This window comes from Oratosquilla oratoria, chromosome 31, assembly GCF_046742065.1.
Source record: "Oratosquilla oratoria isolate Oo_2021 chromosome 31, ASM4674206v1, whole genome shotgun sequence".
Taxonomy (NCBI): Eukaryota; Metazoa; Arthropoda; class Malacostraca; order Stomatopoda; family Squillidae; genus Oratosquilla; species Oratosquilla oratoria.
In genome coordinates this window covers 36,250,159-36,272,205 of record NC_134807.1, presented here as the reverse complement: position 1 = coordinate 36,272,205, position 22,047 = coordinate 36,250,159, and the positions used below count along the sequence as shown (strand labels likewise).

The 22,047-nt window shown below is 38.3% G+C and overlaps 1 protein-coding gene across 3 annotated transcripts in view; it reads right to left on the bottom strand.

The window, feature by feature from the left end:
• Window positions 1–21,421, bottom strand: part of LOC143041523 (major facilitator superfamily domain-containing protein 6-like) — a 58,497-nt gene extending 37,076 nt beyond the window's left edge. For 2 of the 3 annotated variants that reach the window (XM_076213494.1, XM_076213497.1), the window contains exons 1-2: window positions 21,266–21,421; window positions 7,932–8,258 (exon numbers count right to left, since the gene is read on the bottom strand). In XM_076213494.1, coding sequence (XP_076069609.1) covers window positions 7,932–8,028 — 97 coding nt within the window. In that variant the 5' untranslated portion in view covers window positions 8,029–8,258; window positions 21,266–21,421. The other variant, XM_076213495.1, reaches the window with a different exon arrangement.
• Between the last annotated feature and the right edge of the window lie 626 nt (window positions 21,422–22,047).

Genomic DNA, 22,047 nt, shown 5'->3' with positions numbered 1-22,047 from the left:
TCTTACACTGAATGAGAATCTGATAAGAAATAATGGTCTCAAACTGTCAGGAAATAGATTTAATTTGGAAGCGGGTAGAAACAACTTCGTCAACCGTGTAGTTAATGAATGAAATAAACTTCCTGCCGAGGGAGAGCAACGTAGTTCATTTCGAAGTTTTTAGATTCGTTTAGATAAACATTTAAGCAAGATGCTGCAATTACTGTCATTTATTTTATATTATTTGATTATTAGTTTGTTATTATTTGTCTGTTTATTTATTATTTGCTTGATTTCCATTTATTATTATTCATTTGTCAGTTTATTATTATTTACTATTTACCTGTTTGTTTATCATTTAACTATACCTATGTATTGTTTATTTTACTTATCTATTTATTCATTATTTATATCACTATAATTTTTTTTTATTTTATCTTTTTTATTATTTATATGTTTTTTCGCATCCGACCTAGTTATGGAACAAAAGGTCTCCTGTCGGCATGCTCCTCCTTTTTAATCCTTTGTAATCCTTTATAAACTGGATGATGGACCTGAAGCAAGCAGGCTCCAGACGACTGGGTCAGAGCGGTGATCTGTCCTATACTGTAAGAGGCCGGTAAATAGAGGTAGACATTTAGGTATATCGAGGGGTAGGAGGAAAGGAATGTAAAATTTATAGTCATTTTATTAGGTTGTTATGATACAACGGCCGACAGAAAGGGCTTAGTCATCCACGCGCTCGCTCACCCCTTGTAAATGTAAACAATGCTGATTTAGCAAAAATTATAAGCGTATAAGCCATTTCTGTTGCAACATAGTGCTTACGTAAATATTATCGTTGAAACAGTATAACAGTCTCTCTGATTGGAGAAAAAGGTGGAGGAGGAGAAAAAATATTGGCGCAGGGAGGTAAAGTCACGCCCTTTAGGAGTGGCACTTGTTTGAGAAGTAAAGTAATATTGGATGAATGAAATAGTGACGTCAGAACGAAGGTAGCTTGACGTATTGTAGAGGGATCCCGAATGGGATCCCCTTGGTGTAGCTCACAAAACCAAGTAGTAGAATGAAGATAAGAAAAGTCAATCTCATTTAATTCACCTCTCAAGCTTTGAGTGAAGGACTAGGCATGGGGCCTAAAGAAGAATAAAAATTTGCTAAGAACTTCTTTAGAGATTAGTGCAACCGGCGCTAACATATTCACAATATACTAGGTGTATATATATATATATATATATATATATATATATATATACATATATATATATGTATATATATATATGTGTGAGTGTATGTGTGTGTGTGTGTGTGTGTGTGTGTGTGTGTGTGTGTGTGTGTGTGTGTGTGTGTGTGTGTGTGTGTGTGTGTGTGTGTGTGTGTGTGTGTGTGTGTGTATGTGTGTGTGTGTGTGTGTGTGTGTATGTGTGTGTGTGTGTGTGTGTGTGTGTGTGTGTGTGTGTGTGTGTGTGTGTGTGTGTGTGTGTGTGCGTGTGTGTGTGTGCGTGCGTGTATGTGCGTGCGTGCGTGTGTGTATGTGTGTGTGTGTGTGTGTGTGTGTGTGTGTGTGTGTGTGTGTGTATTTACCTAGTTGTATTTACCTAGTTGTATTTTACGGGAAGGGGAGCTATGCTCGTGGGGTCCCGTCTTCATATCTCATTTTATCTAAACTATTTTTAAATTCATGTATTGTTTTTGCACACACCACTTTCTCATCTAACTTGTTCCAACTGTCTATTGCTCTGTGAGGAAAGCTGTTCTTTTTAAAATCTCTTCTATAGCTGTCTTTTTTTATTTTCTTTCCGTGTCCTCTTGTATTTCTGTCATCCCATTTTATCAGATTCTCTCTATCAGTAATTTCTATGCCTTTCATGATTCTGTAAATAGCTATCAAATCTCCTCTCTCTCTTCTTTGCTCTAGTGTCTGTAGTTTAAGTTTTTGTAGTCTCTCTTCATATGATAGTTTTGAGAGTGTTGGTGCCAGTTTTGTAATTGCTCTTTGTATTCTTTCAAGTTTTTTTATACATTTTTTTGTACTTGGTGACCATATCGTTGCTGCATATTCCAATCTTGGTCTTATCAGGGTGATTAGGATTTTCCTCACCATTTCTTCATCCAGGTATGTAAATGCCACTTTGATTGTTCTTATTAAATTATAAGTTTCTCCAAAAATCTTATTTATATGTTTCTCAGGTGACATATTATTCATAACAATGACTCCCAGGTCCTTCTCATTTTCTACTTTTTTTATTCCTTCTTTTCCCAAATTATATGATCCTGTTATTCTGTTTTTGCTTTTTCCAAATTCCATTATACTACACTTTTTTGTATTGAAATCCATCTCCCACTTCCTACTCCATTCTTGTACTTTATTTAGATCTCTCTGTAGTGATTCACAATCTTCTTCAGTTTTCACTCTTTTCAGTAATTTTGCATCATCTGCAAAGAAGCTCATATAGCTTTCAATTCCTTCATCCATATCATTAATATATATAGCAAACATTATTGGGGCCAGAACTGTTCCCTGCGGGACACCGCTTATTACTTCATTCCATTTTGAGTGCAGATCTCTTATCACTACTCTCATTTTTCTTTCTTGCAAAAAGTCTTCCATCCAATTTAGCAATTTACCTTGTATTCCTCCTTCATATTCTAATTTCTTAAGCAACTTCTTATGTGGTACTTTGTCAAAAGCTTTTTTTAGGTCTAGAAATGCACAATCAGCCCATCCATCTCTTTCTTGTATTATATCTATTAGCCTTGAATAGAAACATATTAAATTGGTGACGCATGATCGTCCTTGTCTGAATCCAAATTGCCTTGGATTTAGTACGTTGTTTTTTTCCAAGTATTTTACCCATCTACTTTTGATAATTCTTTCACATATTTTTGCTATTGTACTTGTTAGAGAGACTGGTCTATAGTTGGTAGGTTCTTCTTTATTTCCTCCTTTATATATAGGTACTATATTTGCTTTTTTCCAATCTTCTGGAACTTTTCCTTCTTTTAAGGAACTGCTTATTATGCTATGTATTTTGTCTGCCAGTTCATTCCTGCATTCTTTCAGAATCCAGTTTGCTATTTCATCTGGCCCATGCGATTTTCTGACATCAAAATTACCCAAGTGTGTCAATATTTCATTCTTTGTTACTTCTATTTCTTCCATAGGGGGGACTTTTTCCTTCCACTCAATCTCTTCAGGTTGTATATTTTCCCTTGTAAACACTGATTTAAAATGTTTGTTCATAATTTCTGCCATTTCCATTTCCTCAGTGTATTCAACTCCTCCTTGTCTTAATTTCTCTAAGTCTTGTTTGTTTTTCAGTTTATTGTTTACAAATCTGTAGAATAGTTTTGGTTGATCTTTACACTTTTCTATAACATCTTTTTCATATTTTCTTTTTTCCTCTCTGCACTTTTGTACATATTCATTTCTATAACCAGTATATATTTTCCATTTTTCAGGTCTTCTGTCTTTTTTCCATCTGTTCCAGGCTTTGTCTCTTTTGTCCTTTAACTCCCTACAACTTTTGTTGTACCAGCATTTTACATATTCTTTTTCTTGTTTTTGTCTTGGGACATACTTTTCCACTCCTTTTTTGTAAATTTTTGTCAAAATATTCCATTTCTCTTCCACTGATGTTTCTTCTTTGTATATTTCTTCCCAGTTTTCTTGTTGGAAGAATTCTCTTATTTTATCAAAGTTTGTTTTTTCATACATCATTCTTCCTTTTCTATATTGTTCATTTCTTTTCATATATTTTTCTTCATTAAGTTCCAGTTCAATCAATATGTGGTCACTTTTACCTATTGGTGTTTTATATTCAATCTTGTCCACTATTCTAGGTTCAGATGTAATTATTAAGTCTAGCCTCGATGGTTCTTCTTCATTTCTATACCTAGTGTTCTCTTGTATCCATTGTGTCATTGAATGGTCAGTAATCATCTCAAGTAGAGCATTTCCCCATGAGTCATCACCACTCTTTACTGTCATTTCTTCCCAGCAGATTTCTTTGCAATTAAAGTCGCCCATCATAACTATTCTTCCTCCGTCTTCCATTATTTTAGTTAATGCTATCTTTGTGTCCTCTAACATACTTTTATGTTCACTCTCCTCCCATGAGGCTGTTTTCGGAGGCACATAATTGATCACAAATTTTTTTCTGCTCTTCTTATCTCGGTCTTCCACTTCTATCATAATCATCTCTACTGTATTCTTTCCATATATGACACCTTTCACGTTTATATCCTTCTTAGTCAGGAACATAACTCCACCCCCTTGTTTTTTCTCTCTGTTTCTAATCCAATAATTGTATGTATCATGTCCTACACTGTTGGGTGGTAGTGGGCCTTTTAATTTTGTTTCTACAATTCCCATTATGTCCGGTTCTTTTTCTTTCAAATAATCATTCAGTTCATTCAATCCTGTTATCAATCCATCTATATTTGTGTAAGACACTCTTAGTTTTCTGCCACTTCCATTGTATTCTCTGTTTCCCTTATGTTTTTCTTTAGTATGTCGAACTGCTTTATTTTCATGTTCACTACTCTCCAATAGAATCTCTCTTTCTCTGACTCCGTTCTTTCCTCGTTTTTTGCCTTAGCTTCAATTCTTTTCTGCTTTTCTGCCTCTCTTTCCTCCTTATTCATTTCTCTTTTTATCCATACCTTTTTATATTGATCATTTGTTGCTAGTTTCCCTGTCTTGGATAGAATTTTCTCTGCTGTTGTTTGTGACCTGAATTTAATCTTAATTGGTCTGGTCTTATCTGTACTATATTTTCCGAGTCTGAATTTTTCCTCAATTTCCTTTATAATTTCTGGTTCATCTTCCTGGACTAATTTTAATAAACTGCTTACTCTTTCATTTTCCTCCTTGATTCTTGCAGTTCTATCTGGGTTATGTTTCTCTTCCATTCCTAATATAATTATACATTTCTTTTTGTCAGCTAATTCTCTTACTATATTCTCCTTCTGTCTCATCACTTTAATAACTGAGTCTTCATTATGTTCTTTCAAATGCTGTTTGACTATGTCAGTGAATGAAACCTTATTCCCTTCTTGAGTTATTCTCCAATTTTTAGCTTCTGTAGCTAGTTTCTCTCTGTTTTCATTACTATTCTTCTTCAATTTCTCATTCTCCTCCTTTACATTTCCTAACTGTCTTTTTAGGTCCTCTATTTCTTCAGTTAAGTTTCTGTTAGCCTTCTCTAGTTGTTCCAACCTTTCAATTCTTTGAAAAATGGAGTCTACGTTACCTAACTTACGCTCCAAGTCCTCGATCACCTTATCAACTCTCTCCTCTAGTCTTATCAGTCGGGGGGGGGGTTGTGTCCCCCCCACCCTCTTTAAATCCCTGGAACATATTCTCGTCACTTTCTTCTGTATTGCTCCTCTCTATACTTCTAATCTTTACATTTTTATTAGACATTTGATCCTCGCTAAGTCTTTTGTTTACCTTCCGCTTGTCTGGCTGGTCAAAGTCTACTCCCTCCTCATTTCCTTCCATTTCCCTCAGTAATCCCTCCCCTTTTCCTCTTTCCCTACGTTCCCACTACTCCACGAGCAATTTCCCCCCCACCCTGCAAAAACACTAGGCACTTCTCTTTGCGTTGGGATCCACAGACTTCACTTTTCTTCAGAACGTCTTCTAAGCCGTCCATTCGTTGAAGTGTGTGTGTGTGTGTGTGTGTGTGTGTGCGCATGCGTGCGTGTGTGTGTGTGTGTGTGTGTGTGTGTGTGTGTGTGTGTGTGTGTGTGTGTGTGTGTGTGTGTGTGTGTGTGTGTGTGTGTGTGTGTGTGTGTGTGTGTGTGTGTGTGTGTGTGTGTGTGTGTGTGTGTGTGTGTAAAGAGAGAGAGAGAGAGGGAGGGAGGCATTTCACTCCTGTCACATGGAAAGATTTATGAAAGAATATTGCTAAAACAACTGAGAAATGTAGTTGAATACAAAATTAAATAATCATAAAGGGGCTTTAGAGCAGGCTGAGGAACAATTGATCATATGTTTACATTAGAAATAATAATAGAAAAAACTTGGGAGTGAAACCAACCGAAATATATTTGATTTATATATTTGCAAAAAATAGTTGACAGGGTTACGAGGGACCAGGTATGGCAAACCATTGGACACGATAAACACGAGGTTGCAACACATCTAGTTAAAACAATCATGAGTATATATAAAAAGAGTGAAAGAACAGTAAGAACTAAACAAGGAGATGACAGATGGTTCAATGTGTGAAGTGGAGTAAGACAAAGTGGAATCTTATCCCCGCTATTGTTCGTTTTGTACATGGACAGAATAATAAAGATGGAAGGAAACCGAAACACAAATATATTGATGAACGTCGAAAAAAAAGCCATAAAAGTAAGCAGACGTCAGGATGAGGGAGTAGGAGCGGAAGGTCAACAACAGATACAGGTCGAACAGTATTTGGGAGTAGAGTTTTGCAAAGATAACCAACAGGAATATGAGATAAAGAACAGGATTTCCAAATACAATAATTCCCTAAATACACTGTCATTATCAAGAGAAAAGAACGTCCCTTTCCACAGCAAGAAAATTATCTATGTCTCTATATTAAGACTTATACTAACATACGGTAGTGAGTCTTGGGCTCTGAGCAAGAAGCTGAAAAACCGCATCCAAGCAGCTGAAAGGAAATTTCCTAGATTGATAAAGGGAGCGTAAAAACATGACAGTTGGGGTCATGGCAATGCTGAGTTTAATAGAAGAGTGTAAGAGGCTGGTAGAAAAGAGCGTAGAAAGATGATTAGAAGACGGGTTGTTGCATTTTATAGGTAGATTGTTTGTAAATAATAGCTCGAGCGAGCTATCCGAGTCCGCTTTCCGCCTTGAGTAGGCAATAAAACAATTGTTTATAAATAACAGTTCGGAAGCTCGAGAGTATATTTGCATATAGCTGAGATAGCATTCCTTTGTAACCAAAGTGAGAATTATGCAGAGACTCGATATTATTGCCGTAAAGACTTGAAACAAAGAATCTGGTTGGTGAAATGGTGGAGGAGGAGAAAATTCAATTGGTTCACGATTGTAAGATCACGCCCTTTGGGGAATATCTTAGATATAAAGTTAAAGATCATTGGACTAAGGAAATCACCACGTCACTGCAAAACTCACGTAGTATCTTGTGGACGTGTTCTCGGGGGATTCTTTTGAAGAAATTTGGAGAGTATTCTATATAAGAATTAACTTAAGAAAGATATAGAAGACTACAATATTTCCATTCTCCTAGACAGACTGTAACTAAAAGAAGCGAGTCGCTATATCCATATTTGAGGACCACAAGGGCAACAAAGGTGGCAACAGCGTCTACATTGGCTACAAAGAGTGGAAGATGAGGTGGTTCGGGGATGTCAAAAGCATGGGAGATCAGAGGTACCCAAAAAATGCTGGATTGGGTGCCTGGTGGAAAAATACCGGTAGGGAGATCCAGGACTAGATGGATGAAGGGTATAGAAGAACCACTGGAGAGAAGAGAAACTAATCTAATTCACGTGCAAGAGAATACAATCTATGATGACAAAGATATGTGGAGGAGACTTATGGAGAGCTGCCACCGACAAGGGCATACCCTAGTAGGCATTGGGTGAGAATGGTGAGAGAAAGGGTTAGTGAATAATATAGCTGCACTTGTACGGGCTGCAAAAAGACAATATTATTCAGTTATGGGAGCGCCCCTACCGACGAAAAGTTTAATTCTTACGAACGATAGATTTATTAATATATACAAAAATGCATCCAGCACCTTAGAATATATGGCTTGAGTAACCACATCGAAGCTTATAGGTTTTGTTTCAATTCATTGAAGGCTAGTATTTTTATCTGTTGGTTCATTTAAAAAAAAAAAATCCTGAAGCATTGATGAGGAACATCTAATGAAAAATAGATTTTTTGTTGGTCCGCATTTTACACATGGATATTTTGAACTTACCTAAATATCGCAGGAAAAAGTACAGTTTGATTGCCATCAGTCCTCGATTTACATGGAAATAGCTTTCTTTTTGTGAGCTTTCTTTTTTCGAAGTCATTTTTTAGATCCGCTTTCCTCCTGCTCTTAAATATAATCAAGTTTTCCCTCCTCTGAGTACAACTTATTCTGTACCCTGCTACTTGGTGTTCTGTGTCGCTTCTATTCTTCTATGTTCGCCAAGGTCATATTTCTTCATACAATAAGATGTGTTGTATTACGAATCATGGATATTTTGATGCGCAGCCAACAGTCTTAGTCTCGGATTCTGGTCGTTGCTCTACTTCATCCCTGTCACGAGAAGAAAACATTAAATAATAATCATACATCAGACAAGATTCTTAATACACAGACCATAAACAAATCTTCAGAGTTTCCCAATGATATAGGAAAGGACTCCGTTTACATATTTGCACTTCATGACCCAAGGTATCATTTACTAAATATAAAAAACTTAAGAGACTTCCTCGTGGCCTAGTTTACTAGATCATTATTTTATGACTGGAGATTAGTCATTATTTAATATGATGATAAATCAATTTCATTTTAATTGTTATTTTCACACACTTCGTTTTCCACACCTTGTTTTACCATTCTATTTACTAGTCCACAAAACATTTCATGTTACAGTGCCCAAAACTAATATTTCCCAGACGACACAATATCTCTTCTCTAAGTGACTTATTGTCCCGACCGGAGGCTTTAGCCAGTTTCCTGGAGGTAGCGGGTCTTCTGAAAGAAAGACCAAGATTGACTGATTCACCAGTCCAATTCGTAAGATTAATATAGCTAAGTAGATACTTTCTGCCTTCCCCTTTCGCTTTTAGGGACTTGATGGGAAAATCCGTCGTTGAAAAAGAGGAATCCGAAGTTTATTAAGTAGACTGAGAATCAAGGTTAAGAACAAACAGATATAGATTGTTAAAGACTACGCGAATTATCAAGAATCTTTCTCGTCAATTACAGTAAAGGTAGTATCAGGAGTAGCCAACTTAAAGTTTCTATTAGTTTAATGAACTAATAAACTCAAGAGCGTAGGTTACTGAACCCATCCCATATGCTGCTTGGTCGACTGGATTGGCTTGCACAACTTGCCATATACATACATACATATATATACCAAGGCTTCTTTCCCCCTTACCAGGGGGGTAGCCAAAAAGGACAAGGCACAAAAACATTCCCACCCATTTCACCCCCGAAAACACTCCACACTCCTCCACCCTCCCTCCCATCTTAGCACCTCCTAAATGACGGGTCATCCCTGCACTCTGTCCACTGCCCTGGGTCAGAAGCAGTGTCGCAAGACACAGCACTTCCACAGCAAGGCCGCTTCATTAAATCGGCGACCCCCCTCTCCGTCCCCCCATATAAAGGAGAGGACGGGGAGAAATCCCTTCGGGCTGCGTCAGAATTTTTTGCTCACACACACCACCTCACCCCCATTCCCCCGTCCAATCCACCTTATGCATCACAACATTTTCCATATACAACCATTCTCCATTCACCCCTGTCTTCTGTCCTCTCCCGTCCTTCCTCAACCGACATTCCCCTCCTCCCCAAAACCCCCTTCACCCCATCCATCCATCTCATCCTAGGACGTCCCCTCATGTTCACTCCCTCCACATCTGCCTTCCATACCTCCTTTACTAGTCTTTCTTCACTCATTCTTTCCATGTGTCCAAACCATCCTAATACTCTTTCATCCACCCTATCTCCCAGCTCCCTTTCCACCCCTGTTCTCCTCCTCACTTCCTCATTTCTAACTCTATCTAGCCTAGTAACCCCCATCATACTTCTCAGACACTTCATCTCAAACACATTCAAGTTCCTTCTCTCTTCCTCCCTTATGTTCCATGTTTCTGCTCCATACAGTGCTGTTGGCACAATCACTCCTTCATACAGTCTCCTCTTAGCCTCCATTCCCAGATTCCTATTCCTCATTACACTTTTTAAACCACCAAGGCATTTACTCGCTTCTCTCAATCTACATTCTACCTCCACCTTCACTTCACCTTTCCCTGCCACATTTGCACCCAAATATCTAAAACTATCCACTTCCTCCAGTTGCTCTCCCTTAATGCTCACTTCCAGTCTGCTGCCACTTTCACCCCTTGTACATCTCATCACCTTACTTTTACCCACATTTATCTTCAGCTTTCTTCTATCACACACTCTCCCAAACTCTATCACCAGCTTCCTCAATCCCTCCTCCGATCCTGCCACAAGCGCAGTGTCGTCCGCAAACAACATCTGGCTCACCTCCCACTTTTCTCCATTTTCTTTAACCATCTCCAATCCCTGACCCACTACCCTTGCATTCACCTCTCGCACCACCCCATCCATGTATAAGTTGAACAGCCAGGGTGACATAACGCATCCCTGACGAAGTCCCACCTTTACCTCAAACCAGTCACTCTCTCCATTTCTAATCCTGACACAAGCTCTACTACTCTCATAAAAACTCTTGACAGCTCCCAGAAGCTTTCCTCCTATCCCGTATATCCGCATAACCTCCCACAGTGCCTTTCTGTCTACCCTGTCGTAAGCCTTTTCCAGATCCATAAAGGCCCAGAAAACATCCTTCCCCTTACCTATATTCATATACTATCATATATTTTGTTCACTGTGCATTTATTGTGTTATATACACACATTGCGTTTTATGCATTACATGATATACACATCACGAGTATTCTCTCATCATAAAAATACACCATATAGTGCAGTATTCTGCCCGGCTACCCGTGGGGTTTTATACAAAGGGGCTTAACGGACGGAGGCTTGGATTGTGGATATGTTATATAATGTTCATCCAAAACAGATATCAGTTCTCAACCTTCTGGTAAAAAATAGTATAATATTTGTTCTTATTAGCTTATATACTCCTATGAACGATCTGGCTCCTTTCGAATTTTTCTGTGTGTGTGTGTGTGTGTGTGTGTGTGTGTGTGTGTGTGTGTGTGTGTGTGTGTGTGTGTGTGTGTGTGTATGTGTTCACCTTGGTTTTTGGATCACATGTTGGACTCGTGATCGACAGTTATTTCCCTCCCGGAAGAGAGCTCAGAGCTCGTATGACCGATCTATGGGCAATGCGTGTGTGTGTGCGTGTGTGTGTGTGTGTGTGTGTGTGTGTGTGTGTGTGTGTGTGTGTGTGTGTGTGTGTGTGTGTGTGTGTGTGTGTGTGTGTGTGTGTGTATGTGTGTGTGTGTGTGTGTAAACGAAACACCTCAAAGTGAATTCCAAACTGAATCCTGTGAAAAGTCTGGGGTAAACTTACTCACTACGGTAAATATAACAAAAGAAAAGATTAAAAGGTGTATAGACAAACTCAAAGTTAATAAAACACCAGGGCCTGACGGTTGGCATCCAAGAATCTTAAAGGAAATGAAAAATGAGATTGCTGTTCCATTAGAAATTATTTTCAAGAAATCCATCAAATCCGGAGATGTCCCAAGAGAATGGAAGCTAGCTAACGTTACCCCCATATTCAAAAAAGGTGACAAAAAGAAACCAAATAACTATAGGCCTATAAGTTTGACTTCAATCGTAGGAAAAATAATGGAAACTATCATCAGAGATGATATTGAACATCATTTAGAAAGTAACCGTTTGATAAATGATAGCCAGCATGGTTTCAGACGGAAACGTTCTTGCGTGACTAACTTACTCGAATTCTACAACACAGTTATCTCGAATTATGACAAAAGAAACGATATAGATTTAATATATCTAGACTTTGCAAAAGCTTTTGATACCGTCCCACACGAAAGACTACTTACTAAATTAGCTTTGCATGGAATAAGTGGTAGCCTATTAGGCTGGACTAGTAATTGGTTGAATGGTCGAAAACAGAGAGTTGTTTTAAATGGAAAAACTTCTGGATGGAAAAGTGTTGCAAGTGGAGTTCCTCAGGGTTCCGTTCTTGGGCCACTTCTATTCATAGTATATATAAATGATATAGACCATGGACTAAAATCTACTGTTTCCAGATTTGCTGATGATACAAAACTGTGCGGAGTGGCAAATGATCACTCAAACCAATTAGATATTCAAGTAGATTTAAATAAATTACAGCAATGGTCTGAAAAGTGGCTACTGAAATTTAACACAAGTAAATGCAAGGTAATGCACATAGGTAAAAATAACAGTAAGTACGATTACAAGTTATTTGGTAATTCGTTAACAAAAGTGGATTTTGAAAAAGATCTCGGCGTAATTATCAGTAACGACCTCAAATCATCCAAGCAGTGTATTTCAGCCTCTGAGAAAACAAATAAGATTCTGGGACTGATTGCGCGATCTTTTGATTTCAAAAGTCCATCACTCATTAACAAGCTATATAAATCGTTAGTTCGTCCACATTTGGAATATGCTGTTTCTGTATGGTCACCGAATCTCATTAAAGACATTGACAGACTGGAAAAAGTACAACGGCGAGCCACAAAACTGATTCCAAATATCAAAAATAAATCATACGAAAATCGACTAAAACACATGAATCTGTTTTCCCTAAAAAAAAAAAGCGTAAACTCGGAGGTGACTCGATACAGGTCTTTCAGATTTTAAAGGGAATTGACATCAAAAGTGACAAAATTTTCACATTGAATGAGAATCAGACAAGAAACAATGGTCTCAAACTGTCCGGAAATAGGTTTAATTTGGAAGTAGGTAGAAACAACTTTGCCAACCGTGTAGTAAATGAATGGAATAAACTTCCTGCACAGGTAGTGCAATGTAGTTCAGTTCGAAGCTTTAAGAATCAGTTAGATAAATATCTAATTAAGATGCTGTAATGATTATAATTTATCTTATATTATTTGTTTTTGTTTTGTTATCATTTGTCTGTCTGATTTTCATTTATTATTAGTTGTATGTCAATTTATTATTATTTACTATTTACCTGTTTGTTTATCATTTAACTATACCTATGCATTTAGTTATGCATTTTGTTTGTTATTTACATTATTATAGCTTTTATTTATTTTTTTATTATTAATATGATTTTTTTTCGCATCCGACCTAGATATGGATCAAAAGGTCTCCTGTCAGCACGCTCCGCCTTTGTAATCCTTTGTGTGTGTGTGTGTGTGTGTGTGTGTGTGTGTGTGTGTGTGTGTGTGTGTGTGTGTGTGTGTGTGTGTGTGTGTGTGTGTGTGTGTGTGTTTGCGTGTGTTTGCGTGTGTTTGCGTGTGTGTGTGTGTGTGTGTGTGTGTGTGTGTGTGTGTGTGTGTGTGTGTGTGTGTGTGTGTGTGTGTGTGTGTGTGTGTGTGTGTGTGTGTGTGTGTGTGTGTGTGTGTGTGTGTGTGTGTGTGTGTGTGTGTGTGTGTGTGTGTGTGTGTGTGTGTGTGTGTGTGTGTGTGTGTGTGTGTGTGTGTGTGTGTGTGTGTGTGTGTGTGTGTGTGTGTGTGTATTGTGTACAATTATGGTCGCAGCAGTGGTGAATATTTTCCAATTTCTTAACCCCTTTTAATTACACCATTTAAGGATATTGTTTTAGAATAGAATCAGGGGTGACCTAATGCTTATGTTTGAAATTAACAGTCGTGGAAAACAGGTCATTCTGAATGGGAAAATATTTAGTTGGAAAGCTGGTGTAAATGGAGTATCTCAGCGTTACTTTTTTTTTTTTTTTTTTACCACATCTGTTCAAAGAATAAATAAACAACTGAAATAATTTATAAAAATCGGATGATTTGGTTAATGTCCTGATGATATAAAGGTGCACGGAGAAATAAATAACCAATCAAATCAACTAAATATCTAAAAAAAAATTGAAAAGTTAGCACAGTGTTCTGAAAATAAGGTAATGAGATTTAACCTGATGGTGCATTTCACGGAAAGAAGAAAAAATCGATCAACGGCAGCCTGTCTTATAACTATTTGATTTTGAGTGTTCTTGTCTTATGCAGAGAAAATGTATTCGTTACTATGATGGACTTGATGATTCTAAATTCAAGTTGGAATCAATCCTTACTTAATCGTTTATAGTATTTACATCAGTATCTCATGATTCTTTTATACTAGATAAGATATTTTCCTGGAGAGTATTACCAAGTTACCTACTTGAGATTTCTTTTAAAAATTACTTATCCGAGACGAACATGTCATTGCTGATATTATGAAAATTCTAGAGTGGAAAACACTGTGAAGTTCATGCAGCATGACGGCATCATTGCCCCGAAAGAGTAGGTTTATTTAATCAGCTGATGGCCAATATTTATATTATATTCACACTTGTACAGTTTGTGCAGATAGGTAGGGGTAGACAGGGGATTCTAAAATTGGCTTTATCAGGTGAATAATATAGCGTCATTCATTAGTATTATGAAACCACTTGCAATAGATGAAAATCCATGTGAACAAGTTGTATAGACACGGTAAAGGAAACATGGACTGGAGGTGAAGCTTTATTCCTGACGTTTCGTCTAACGACTTTCTCAAAGGAATGAGCATACTAGAAACATACAGAGATTATAAACCCGCCTTATGGCTCAAGGGGGTGTACGAGCGTATAGCGCTGCGTCCTGATTGGCCCGCTGAGACAGCCAATCACGAAGCGCTATATTCGCTGAAGATTTGGCCCAGGTGAAGCTCCCAGCCTTATTGTTGATATTCGGACGAGTGGTGATGTACGCAGCTTCTATAGATTTTCTGATCTTCTTATCCATACCTTCGTGTAGAATCTCGGCTCGGTTCCATTGTGGGAGGTGCCCAGACTCGTCAACATGCACCACCATTGCGTTGGTGAGTCTATGGTGACGGAGGTCGGCCTTATGCTCCCTTATTCTAGTGTTAAGGCCCCTCTTAGTCTCTCCGTAGTATGCTTTATCGCATGATGTGCATGGGATCTTATGTACGACGCTGTCTTCTCTCCCCCTCATCTTAGTCCCGCTTTTTAACATGTCACCAATCTTCGTTCCCGATGTTACGGCTGCTTTAACTTCCGTGCCCCTGAGCATTCTAATAATGTCTCCTACCTTCTCAGAGTTAGGAAGCGCCATGTATGATGTTTTTGTGGTGGCGTTGCCTCGAAGGTGAATGAACCAAAGTTTACGCACATGGATACCAGCTTCATGAAGTCTCCCCTGGGCAGCGGCAACTCCTCCTCGTCCATGTTGATGACCACTCTCCACACTGCCTCCAGATGGGACGCAGACTAAAACACCTAATCGAGGAGGACCCTCGCCCGCCAACAATGAGGGGTCTTCCCAAGACCCACAAACCAGGGGTCCCCATGAGACCTATCACATCAGGGATTGGCAGTGCCCCCCACCGACTAGCGAAGGTTTTGGCCAAGCCCCTATCTAAAGCCATGGGATCCATAAGTGGATCTCATTTAAGAAATTCAGAGGACCTGCTACGCAGACTAAAGGGGACAAGCATGAGGTACAAGAAAATGGCCAGCTATGATGTGAAATCCTTATTCACACAAGTTCCCACAGATGGCGCTCTGGAGGCAGTGTGGAGAGTGGTCATCAACATGGACGAGGAGGAGTTGCCGCTGCCCAGGGGAGACTTCATGAAGCTGGTATCCATGTGCGTAAACTTTGGTTCATTCACCTTCGAGGGAGAGGAGTTTCTTCAACACAGTGGCCTTGCAATGGGGTCACCTCTGAGTGCCGTGGCTGCTTGCCTCTTCATGGAGGTCCAAGAGAAGGACCACTACTCTCATATCATAGGAAGGAGGGCAATATGGCTCAGGTACGTGGACGATGTTCTTATAATCGCTCCGAACAGGACAGACCTGGATGACGTCAGGAGTCAATTAAATAGAGTGAATTCGCAGATCCAATTCACTATTGAAGAGGAAGAAGAGGGAAAGCTTCCGTTTCTGGATACCCTATTAATAAAGACAACTGAGGGCCTCCTGTTCAGGGTTTACAGAAAGCCTACGAACCGTGACGACTTCATACACTACCTGTCGGCACACAATGAGAGGACGAAAAAGGGGGTAGTCATGGGCTTCTTCCTGCGTGCCTACAGGATATGCAGCGAGGAGTTCCTAGAGGAGGAAATCGGATACATCATCGCGGCCTTCTTGAAGCTTGGCTACCCCAAGGGCTTAATCCTGAGCTTAAGACGAAGAGCGGAAGAAATAATCCACACAAGCAGGTTAAGAGAAGGCAACGCCACCACAAAAACATCATACATGGCGCTTCCTAACTCTGAGAAGGTAGGAGACATTATTAGAATGCTCAGGGGCACGGAAGTTAAAGCAGCCGTAACATCGGGAACGAAGATTGGTGACATGTTAAAAAGCGGGACTAAGATGAGGGGGAGAGAAGACAGCGTCGTACATAAGATCCCATGCACATCATGCGATAAAGCATACTACGGAGAGACTAAGAGGGGCCTTAACACTAGAATAAGGGAGCATAAGGCCGACCTCCGTCACCATAGACTCACCAACGCAATGGTGGTGCATGTTGACGAGTCTGGGCACCTCCCACAATGGAACCGAGCCGAGATTCTACACGAAGGTATGGATAAGAAGATCAGAAAATCTATAGAAGCTGCGTACATCACCACTCGTCCGAATATCAACAATAAGGCTGGGAGCTTCACCTGGGCCAAATCTTCAGCGAATATAGCGCTTCGTGATTGGCTGTCTCAGCGGGCCAATCAGGACGCAGCGCTATACGCTCGTACACCCCCTTGAGCCATAAGGCGGGTTTATAATCTCTGTATGTTTCTAGTATGCTCATTCCTTTGAGAAAGTCGTTAGACGAAACGTCAGGAATAAAGCTTCACCTCCAGTCCATGTTTCCTTTACCGTGTCTATACACTTGCAATAGATAAATATTTTATATTTTTGTATAGTAGTGTTTTGTAAATTGGCATTTTGTATATAACATAGGTAACCAGCTTATATGATTTGAAATGGGAATTGCCGATAAAAATGGTCAGAGTAGACACCATATGAAGATAAAACCCTTACTAAAAGTACAACGTTTCTCTTGCTGAAGTTTTTTTTTTCATAGACGTAAAATACGACCTCTAAGTTTATCATCCGTTAATATAGGAGAAAGGGAAATTAGGCCAGGGCATCCCATGGGGCACCACTTAGAATCTTCCTAACAAGAATGGATTAAAGGGAGTCCAATATTGAACATGCCTCTATTTTGTTCTATAGTGTTTGAACTCTGTATGATATGACCTCTAAGCTATCTATACATCTCAGAATAGATGAGGAAAGGACACTTGGATAAAGCATCCCACAGTGCGAAACTTGAAAATTTTCTAACCACAGGAATTAAATGAATAGGGGTGCAATATTGAGCAGACCTCTGTTTCGTTCGATAATGCATGAACTCTGGATAATTGCTTCTCCTCAGGAGACGTGCATAACAGGGTTAAAGACATACCTCTACGCAACAAAAAGATTGGCCAGCCTAGACGTTACGTCCCTCTTCCAAAGTGTACTAACTTCTAAAGCAATTGATTTACTTAGGGAAGAAATAACGAATGACAACATCGACCCCCCGTTGCCCTAAAAAGATTTCGTCGATCTTATGCAGCTTTGGATAAAGTTTAATTACTTCAAATTTCAAGAAAGATTCATTCAACCCCTTAGCGCAGTCCTTGCCAACATTTTCATGGAATTTTTAGAAGCAGGTCTGTTTCCAAATATCATCCCTTCTTCAGTAACTTAGCTGCGATATATAGACGATATTACAAAGGATAGCAAAGGAGGAGCACGCAATAACATCCAAAATGTTCAAACAGCACTCAACACAGTAGAACCTTCAATCCAATTCTGTTATAGGTTTCTACTTTAACCACTGCTACATGTAATATATCATAAAACCCACACAACTTATGTATTATGGTCACAAACCACCTCGTTATTCCACAAATAACACGTTTTTTTTCTTTAGAAGTGCACACCCACGCAGGATAGCATTAGAAAATTAAATATTGATTTTGTAAATTATAATACATCAAAGTAATACTGTAGATATTTTTCTTGGTGGAAATCAGTACCAGAAAATGTTACTAAAATCTATGCAAAAACGAACAAAGTTACGTCGACTCCTTTAGACCCCATTTTTTTTTTTTTTTTTTTTTATAGATTCGGAGGTTGTAGACAACGACAACGACCTGGTGACCTCTATAATTATAGGTACCGCTTTACTTAATGTAGGTTAGGTTAGGTAGGTAGGTTAGGTTAGAATAGACGAATTTATCATACTTTAATTTCTTGACTCCCGCCCCTACCAAATCAAAGATGGTCTCAAGTGGTAAAAGCGGCTACGTTTGTTTGTTTATAACTTTTAGCAATTTTTTCTATTACACTGGTCAACAAAGAATTTGTCCTTAGGAAAACAATAGCTGTATCTTACATGTTTTTGCATACAAAATCCAAAAGTAATGTATTTTTTTCCATCACTAACAGTTTTGGTGTTCTGCGGTATGTTACGTTACGCATGTTGCGTGGGATATATTTCAATCAAGCAGTTGGCAACACTGCGCGAGATTATTACGCACTTTCATTCAATCTATTATGCAAGTGAATCACATTTATTGAGTCAGAGAGATCCGAATGATCTTGTGCGGGATTTTAAACTTGTCAAAATAAGCAATCTGAACTTCTTGCTTCCAGGTTAAAAGGGTGAAATCTTCTCCAGAAAGAATCCAAAGTTAGTTTTTATCGTAAGTGACATTATGAGTTTGAACAGTTTTTCTCACTTGAGAATGGTGCGGTGATTTGCAATGATGTATATTCTGTTATGGAGGAACTTAATCATACATATGACAGGAATGAGTAGCGCTTGTTTATTGACTCTTCAAAAATGAACCTAAAAGCTGTTTTCTCCACAATGAAAATAAGTTTCCTTCTGTTTCTCTAACCCATGTAGCTAACATAAAAGAAAGACATAAGAGTATGAAGTTTCCATTGCAAAAACTAAATATGAAGAACATCAATGGAATATCTGTGGTGACCTAAAGGTTGTGTTATCTTTACTTGGAATGCAGCTGGGTTACACAATGTTTTGTTGCTTTCTCTGTGAGTGAGATAGTCGGGATAAGAAAAATAATTATGAAAAGATTGTGTGGCCGAAATTATCTCTGACCCCAGGAGAGAAGAACCCTCCTCTTGTTGATTCAGAGAAATTTGATCTGCCTCTTTTGCATATTAAGCTAAGGTTAATGAAAATTTTTGTTAAAGGTATGAATAGAACTGGCATGGGATCCACATATTAAAAAAATAAGTTTCCTAAAGTAAGTGACGCAAATATCAAAGAAGGTATGTTTGTTGAACCACAGATTTGGGAGCTGATGAGAGACCAGAATTTTGATGAAGAGCTAAATGATCTTGAAAAAGTTACAGGAATGTCATTTGAGAAAGTTTGAGCAGATTTTTGGAAATCATAAAGCAAATAACTATTCTGAAATAGTAAAAGAGCTACTGACATCTTACAAGGCCTTGGGATGCAATATGAGCTAAAAATCCACTTCCAAGACTCTCACTTGCACTTTTTCCCAACAAATCTTGGCACCGTCAGTGACGAGCACGGTAAGAGGTTTCACCAGAACATTCTGAACATAGAAATCCGGTATCAAGGGAAGTGGAGCTCTTCGATGTTGGCTGATTATTGTTGGACACTAAGAATGGATCTCCTAGAAGCAAAATACACTCGAAAATCATACATTTCTACATTTTAAAGGTAAGTTTCATTAAAATATCAGCCTTATTTATTAGATATAATTGTTTAAGTTTATATATGCTATCACAGAAAAACTATGCATGATAGAAAAATTCTGAAAACATATTTGATATTAGCAGAAAAAAATGCCGTTAAATTCACCTCCTTTTGCTAATGGGACAGGTATTTTAATAAATTTTGTTGATCAGTGTTATTAATTTCTCCCAAGAATAACGTATATTACGTTGATGTACTATAATTTACAAAATTAATATTTGATTTTCTATTGCTATATCGCGTAGGTGTGCACTTATAAAAATTTACGAACATAACTACTCTTAGACTAAGCGCAATTTGAGACCCAGGCGACGCAGTAGCCTACAGAACAAAGGCAGACTTCCTGTTGCTGATTTGAAGCACAGATTGAACTTCTTTCTCACTTGAAATGCTGAGCCAGTACATCTAAAAACATTTCTAGTAAATGGGAAGTTCAAAATGTACTTCAATTCAGCAACAGGAAGTCTGCCTTTACTCTGTGCTGCGTCGCCTGTGTCGCCTGCGTCTCACTTTGCGCTTAGGCTTAGACCCGTTTTGACTTGTGTCTCTCTTAACACATGAGTCAATTATTCAGAAATCGAAACCTGTCGAATAATGCCATTTACCTAATAAAAACACTTCCAGACTCTCGCGTTTCCCTTCCCTTGTTTTTCCCAATCATATATGTGTTTAGATAAAATATACATACATTATTCATCGTATCTTCAACGAAATCTCGCCGTTAATAGCAATCAATACAATGCATATCTTTAGAACAGGGATGCACACACGCAGACACTTGTCTTCCGCGAAATGCACTGCAGTAACCATAAAGTTATGCACGGAGGTAAAGATAACACTAAGTTATTTAGAAAAGATTTAACCAAAATGGAAATCGAGGGATACATTCATGTTACTTATGCTTCAGAAAAATCAAGGGGTGATTCAGGACTATAGACGTTTTGGCTTCAAAAACTGAACAATTATCAGCCAATTGAATATATCAATACTTTACCTGCACTTAGAATATGGAGTTGTTTTACAATTTTTGCATCTACAATATATTAGAGAGAATGACAAATTAAAATGAACATAGTGATAAATTCCATAATTAATTAAACATGATAATAAGTTCTTTAACAATATAAGTACCTTTTGTCTCATATCAAGGTCTTCATGATTAGAGAAATGAATCTATGAGAACTTATTTCATTTTCACACTAAACGATAACCAGACGAGAAACAGTGGTTGCTGAAAACATAAGTTTGTGCGAGCGAAAGAATTATTTTCACAAAACACGTAGTCAACGAAAGAAATGCACTTCCAGTAGAGCCTAGTATAATACAGCTACAAGTTTTAAGATCAACGTACTAACATCCAAACAATGTATTGTAATATCTATAAATGACCTAGTTAACATGTTTATTTGTTTACTTGCGTACTTTTTTTCCTGACTTCGTTGAGTCCAGTTTCCTGCTGGTATGTTTCGATGTCACTTTTTTCTCTTTAGGAACCTACACATTTCCAAACTACGTAATAATGTCATCGCATAAAATTGTATAAACTCTTTCACTTAGGACGATCTCCATGAACTTTCAGGCATGTAAACATTACCTTGTAACTATAAGGAGATATCCCATCCGCTCCCCACGCTGTCAGGCAAACATTTCACCTTGAAAACAACTGAGCTGTACAGTTTTCACTGTAACATGATAACCTCCACTTCGTGTCTCGTTCACTTGAAGGCTAACATCACATCATTGGTCGCTGTCGCTATGCATGTCCCGTCCACTGGCTCCACTTCGAGTCTTGTGCACTCATTGCCTATGAATATGCAGACGCGTATCTCCTGGTAACTTTGTGCTCCTTGTCACATCCATAAAATTGATTACCACGATCTGATGTTTGTCTTCATGATGTTGCAATGGATTAAGTCATCATCCTTGCTTAGAATCATTTACATACAATTGGGGTTTGGTCCTTCATCCATGTATCTTCCTGAATCGCACAAAACAACGATTTTTTTTTTTTCGTTTTCTCGTGAATCAACAAATTCTGAATTTCTCCTTTCATATTGATAAAAGAAAATAAAAACAGCTCACTAGCACATAACAAAGACACAGAAAATGAAAAGTTATTGAAATTAGTTAGTATCCAAAAAAAAAAATTGACTGACTTAATGGCATAAGTAATACAATAAACAAATAATAATCAATTAATAGTTTTTTTTCTTTATTGGTCTTGTGGGATGCCTAATGGGCGAAGTGTCACGAGGCGTAGCCCCTTTGATCTTAGGACAGCCTAGAACTACGCCCCAGTATCCATTTCGACTGATAGGCTAAAGCAAGAGATGGGATCCACAGTTTTGTGTTTCATTTGTGGGGATTGGCTGCATG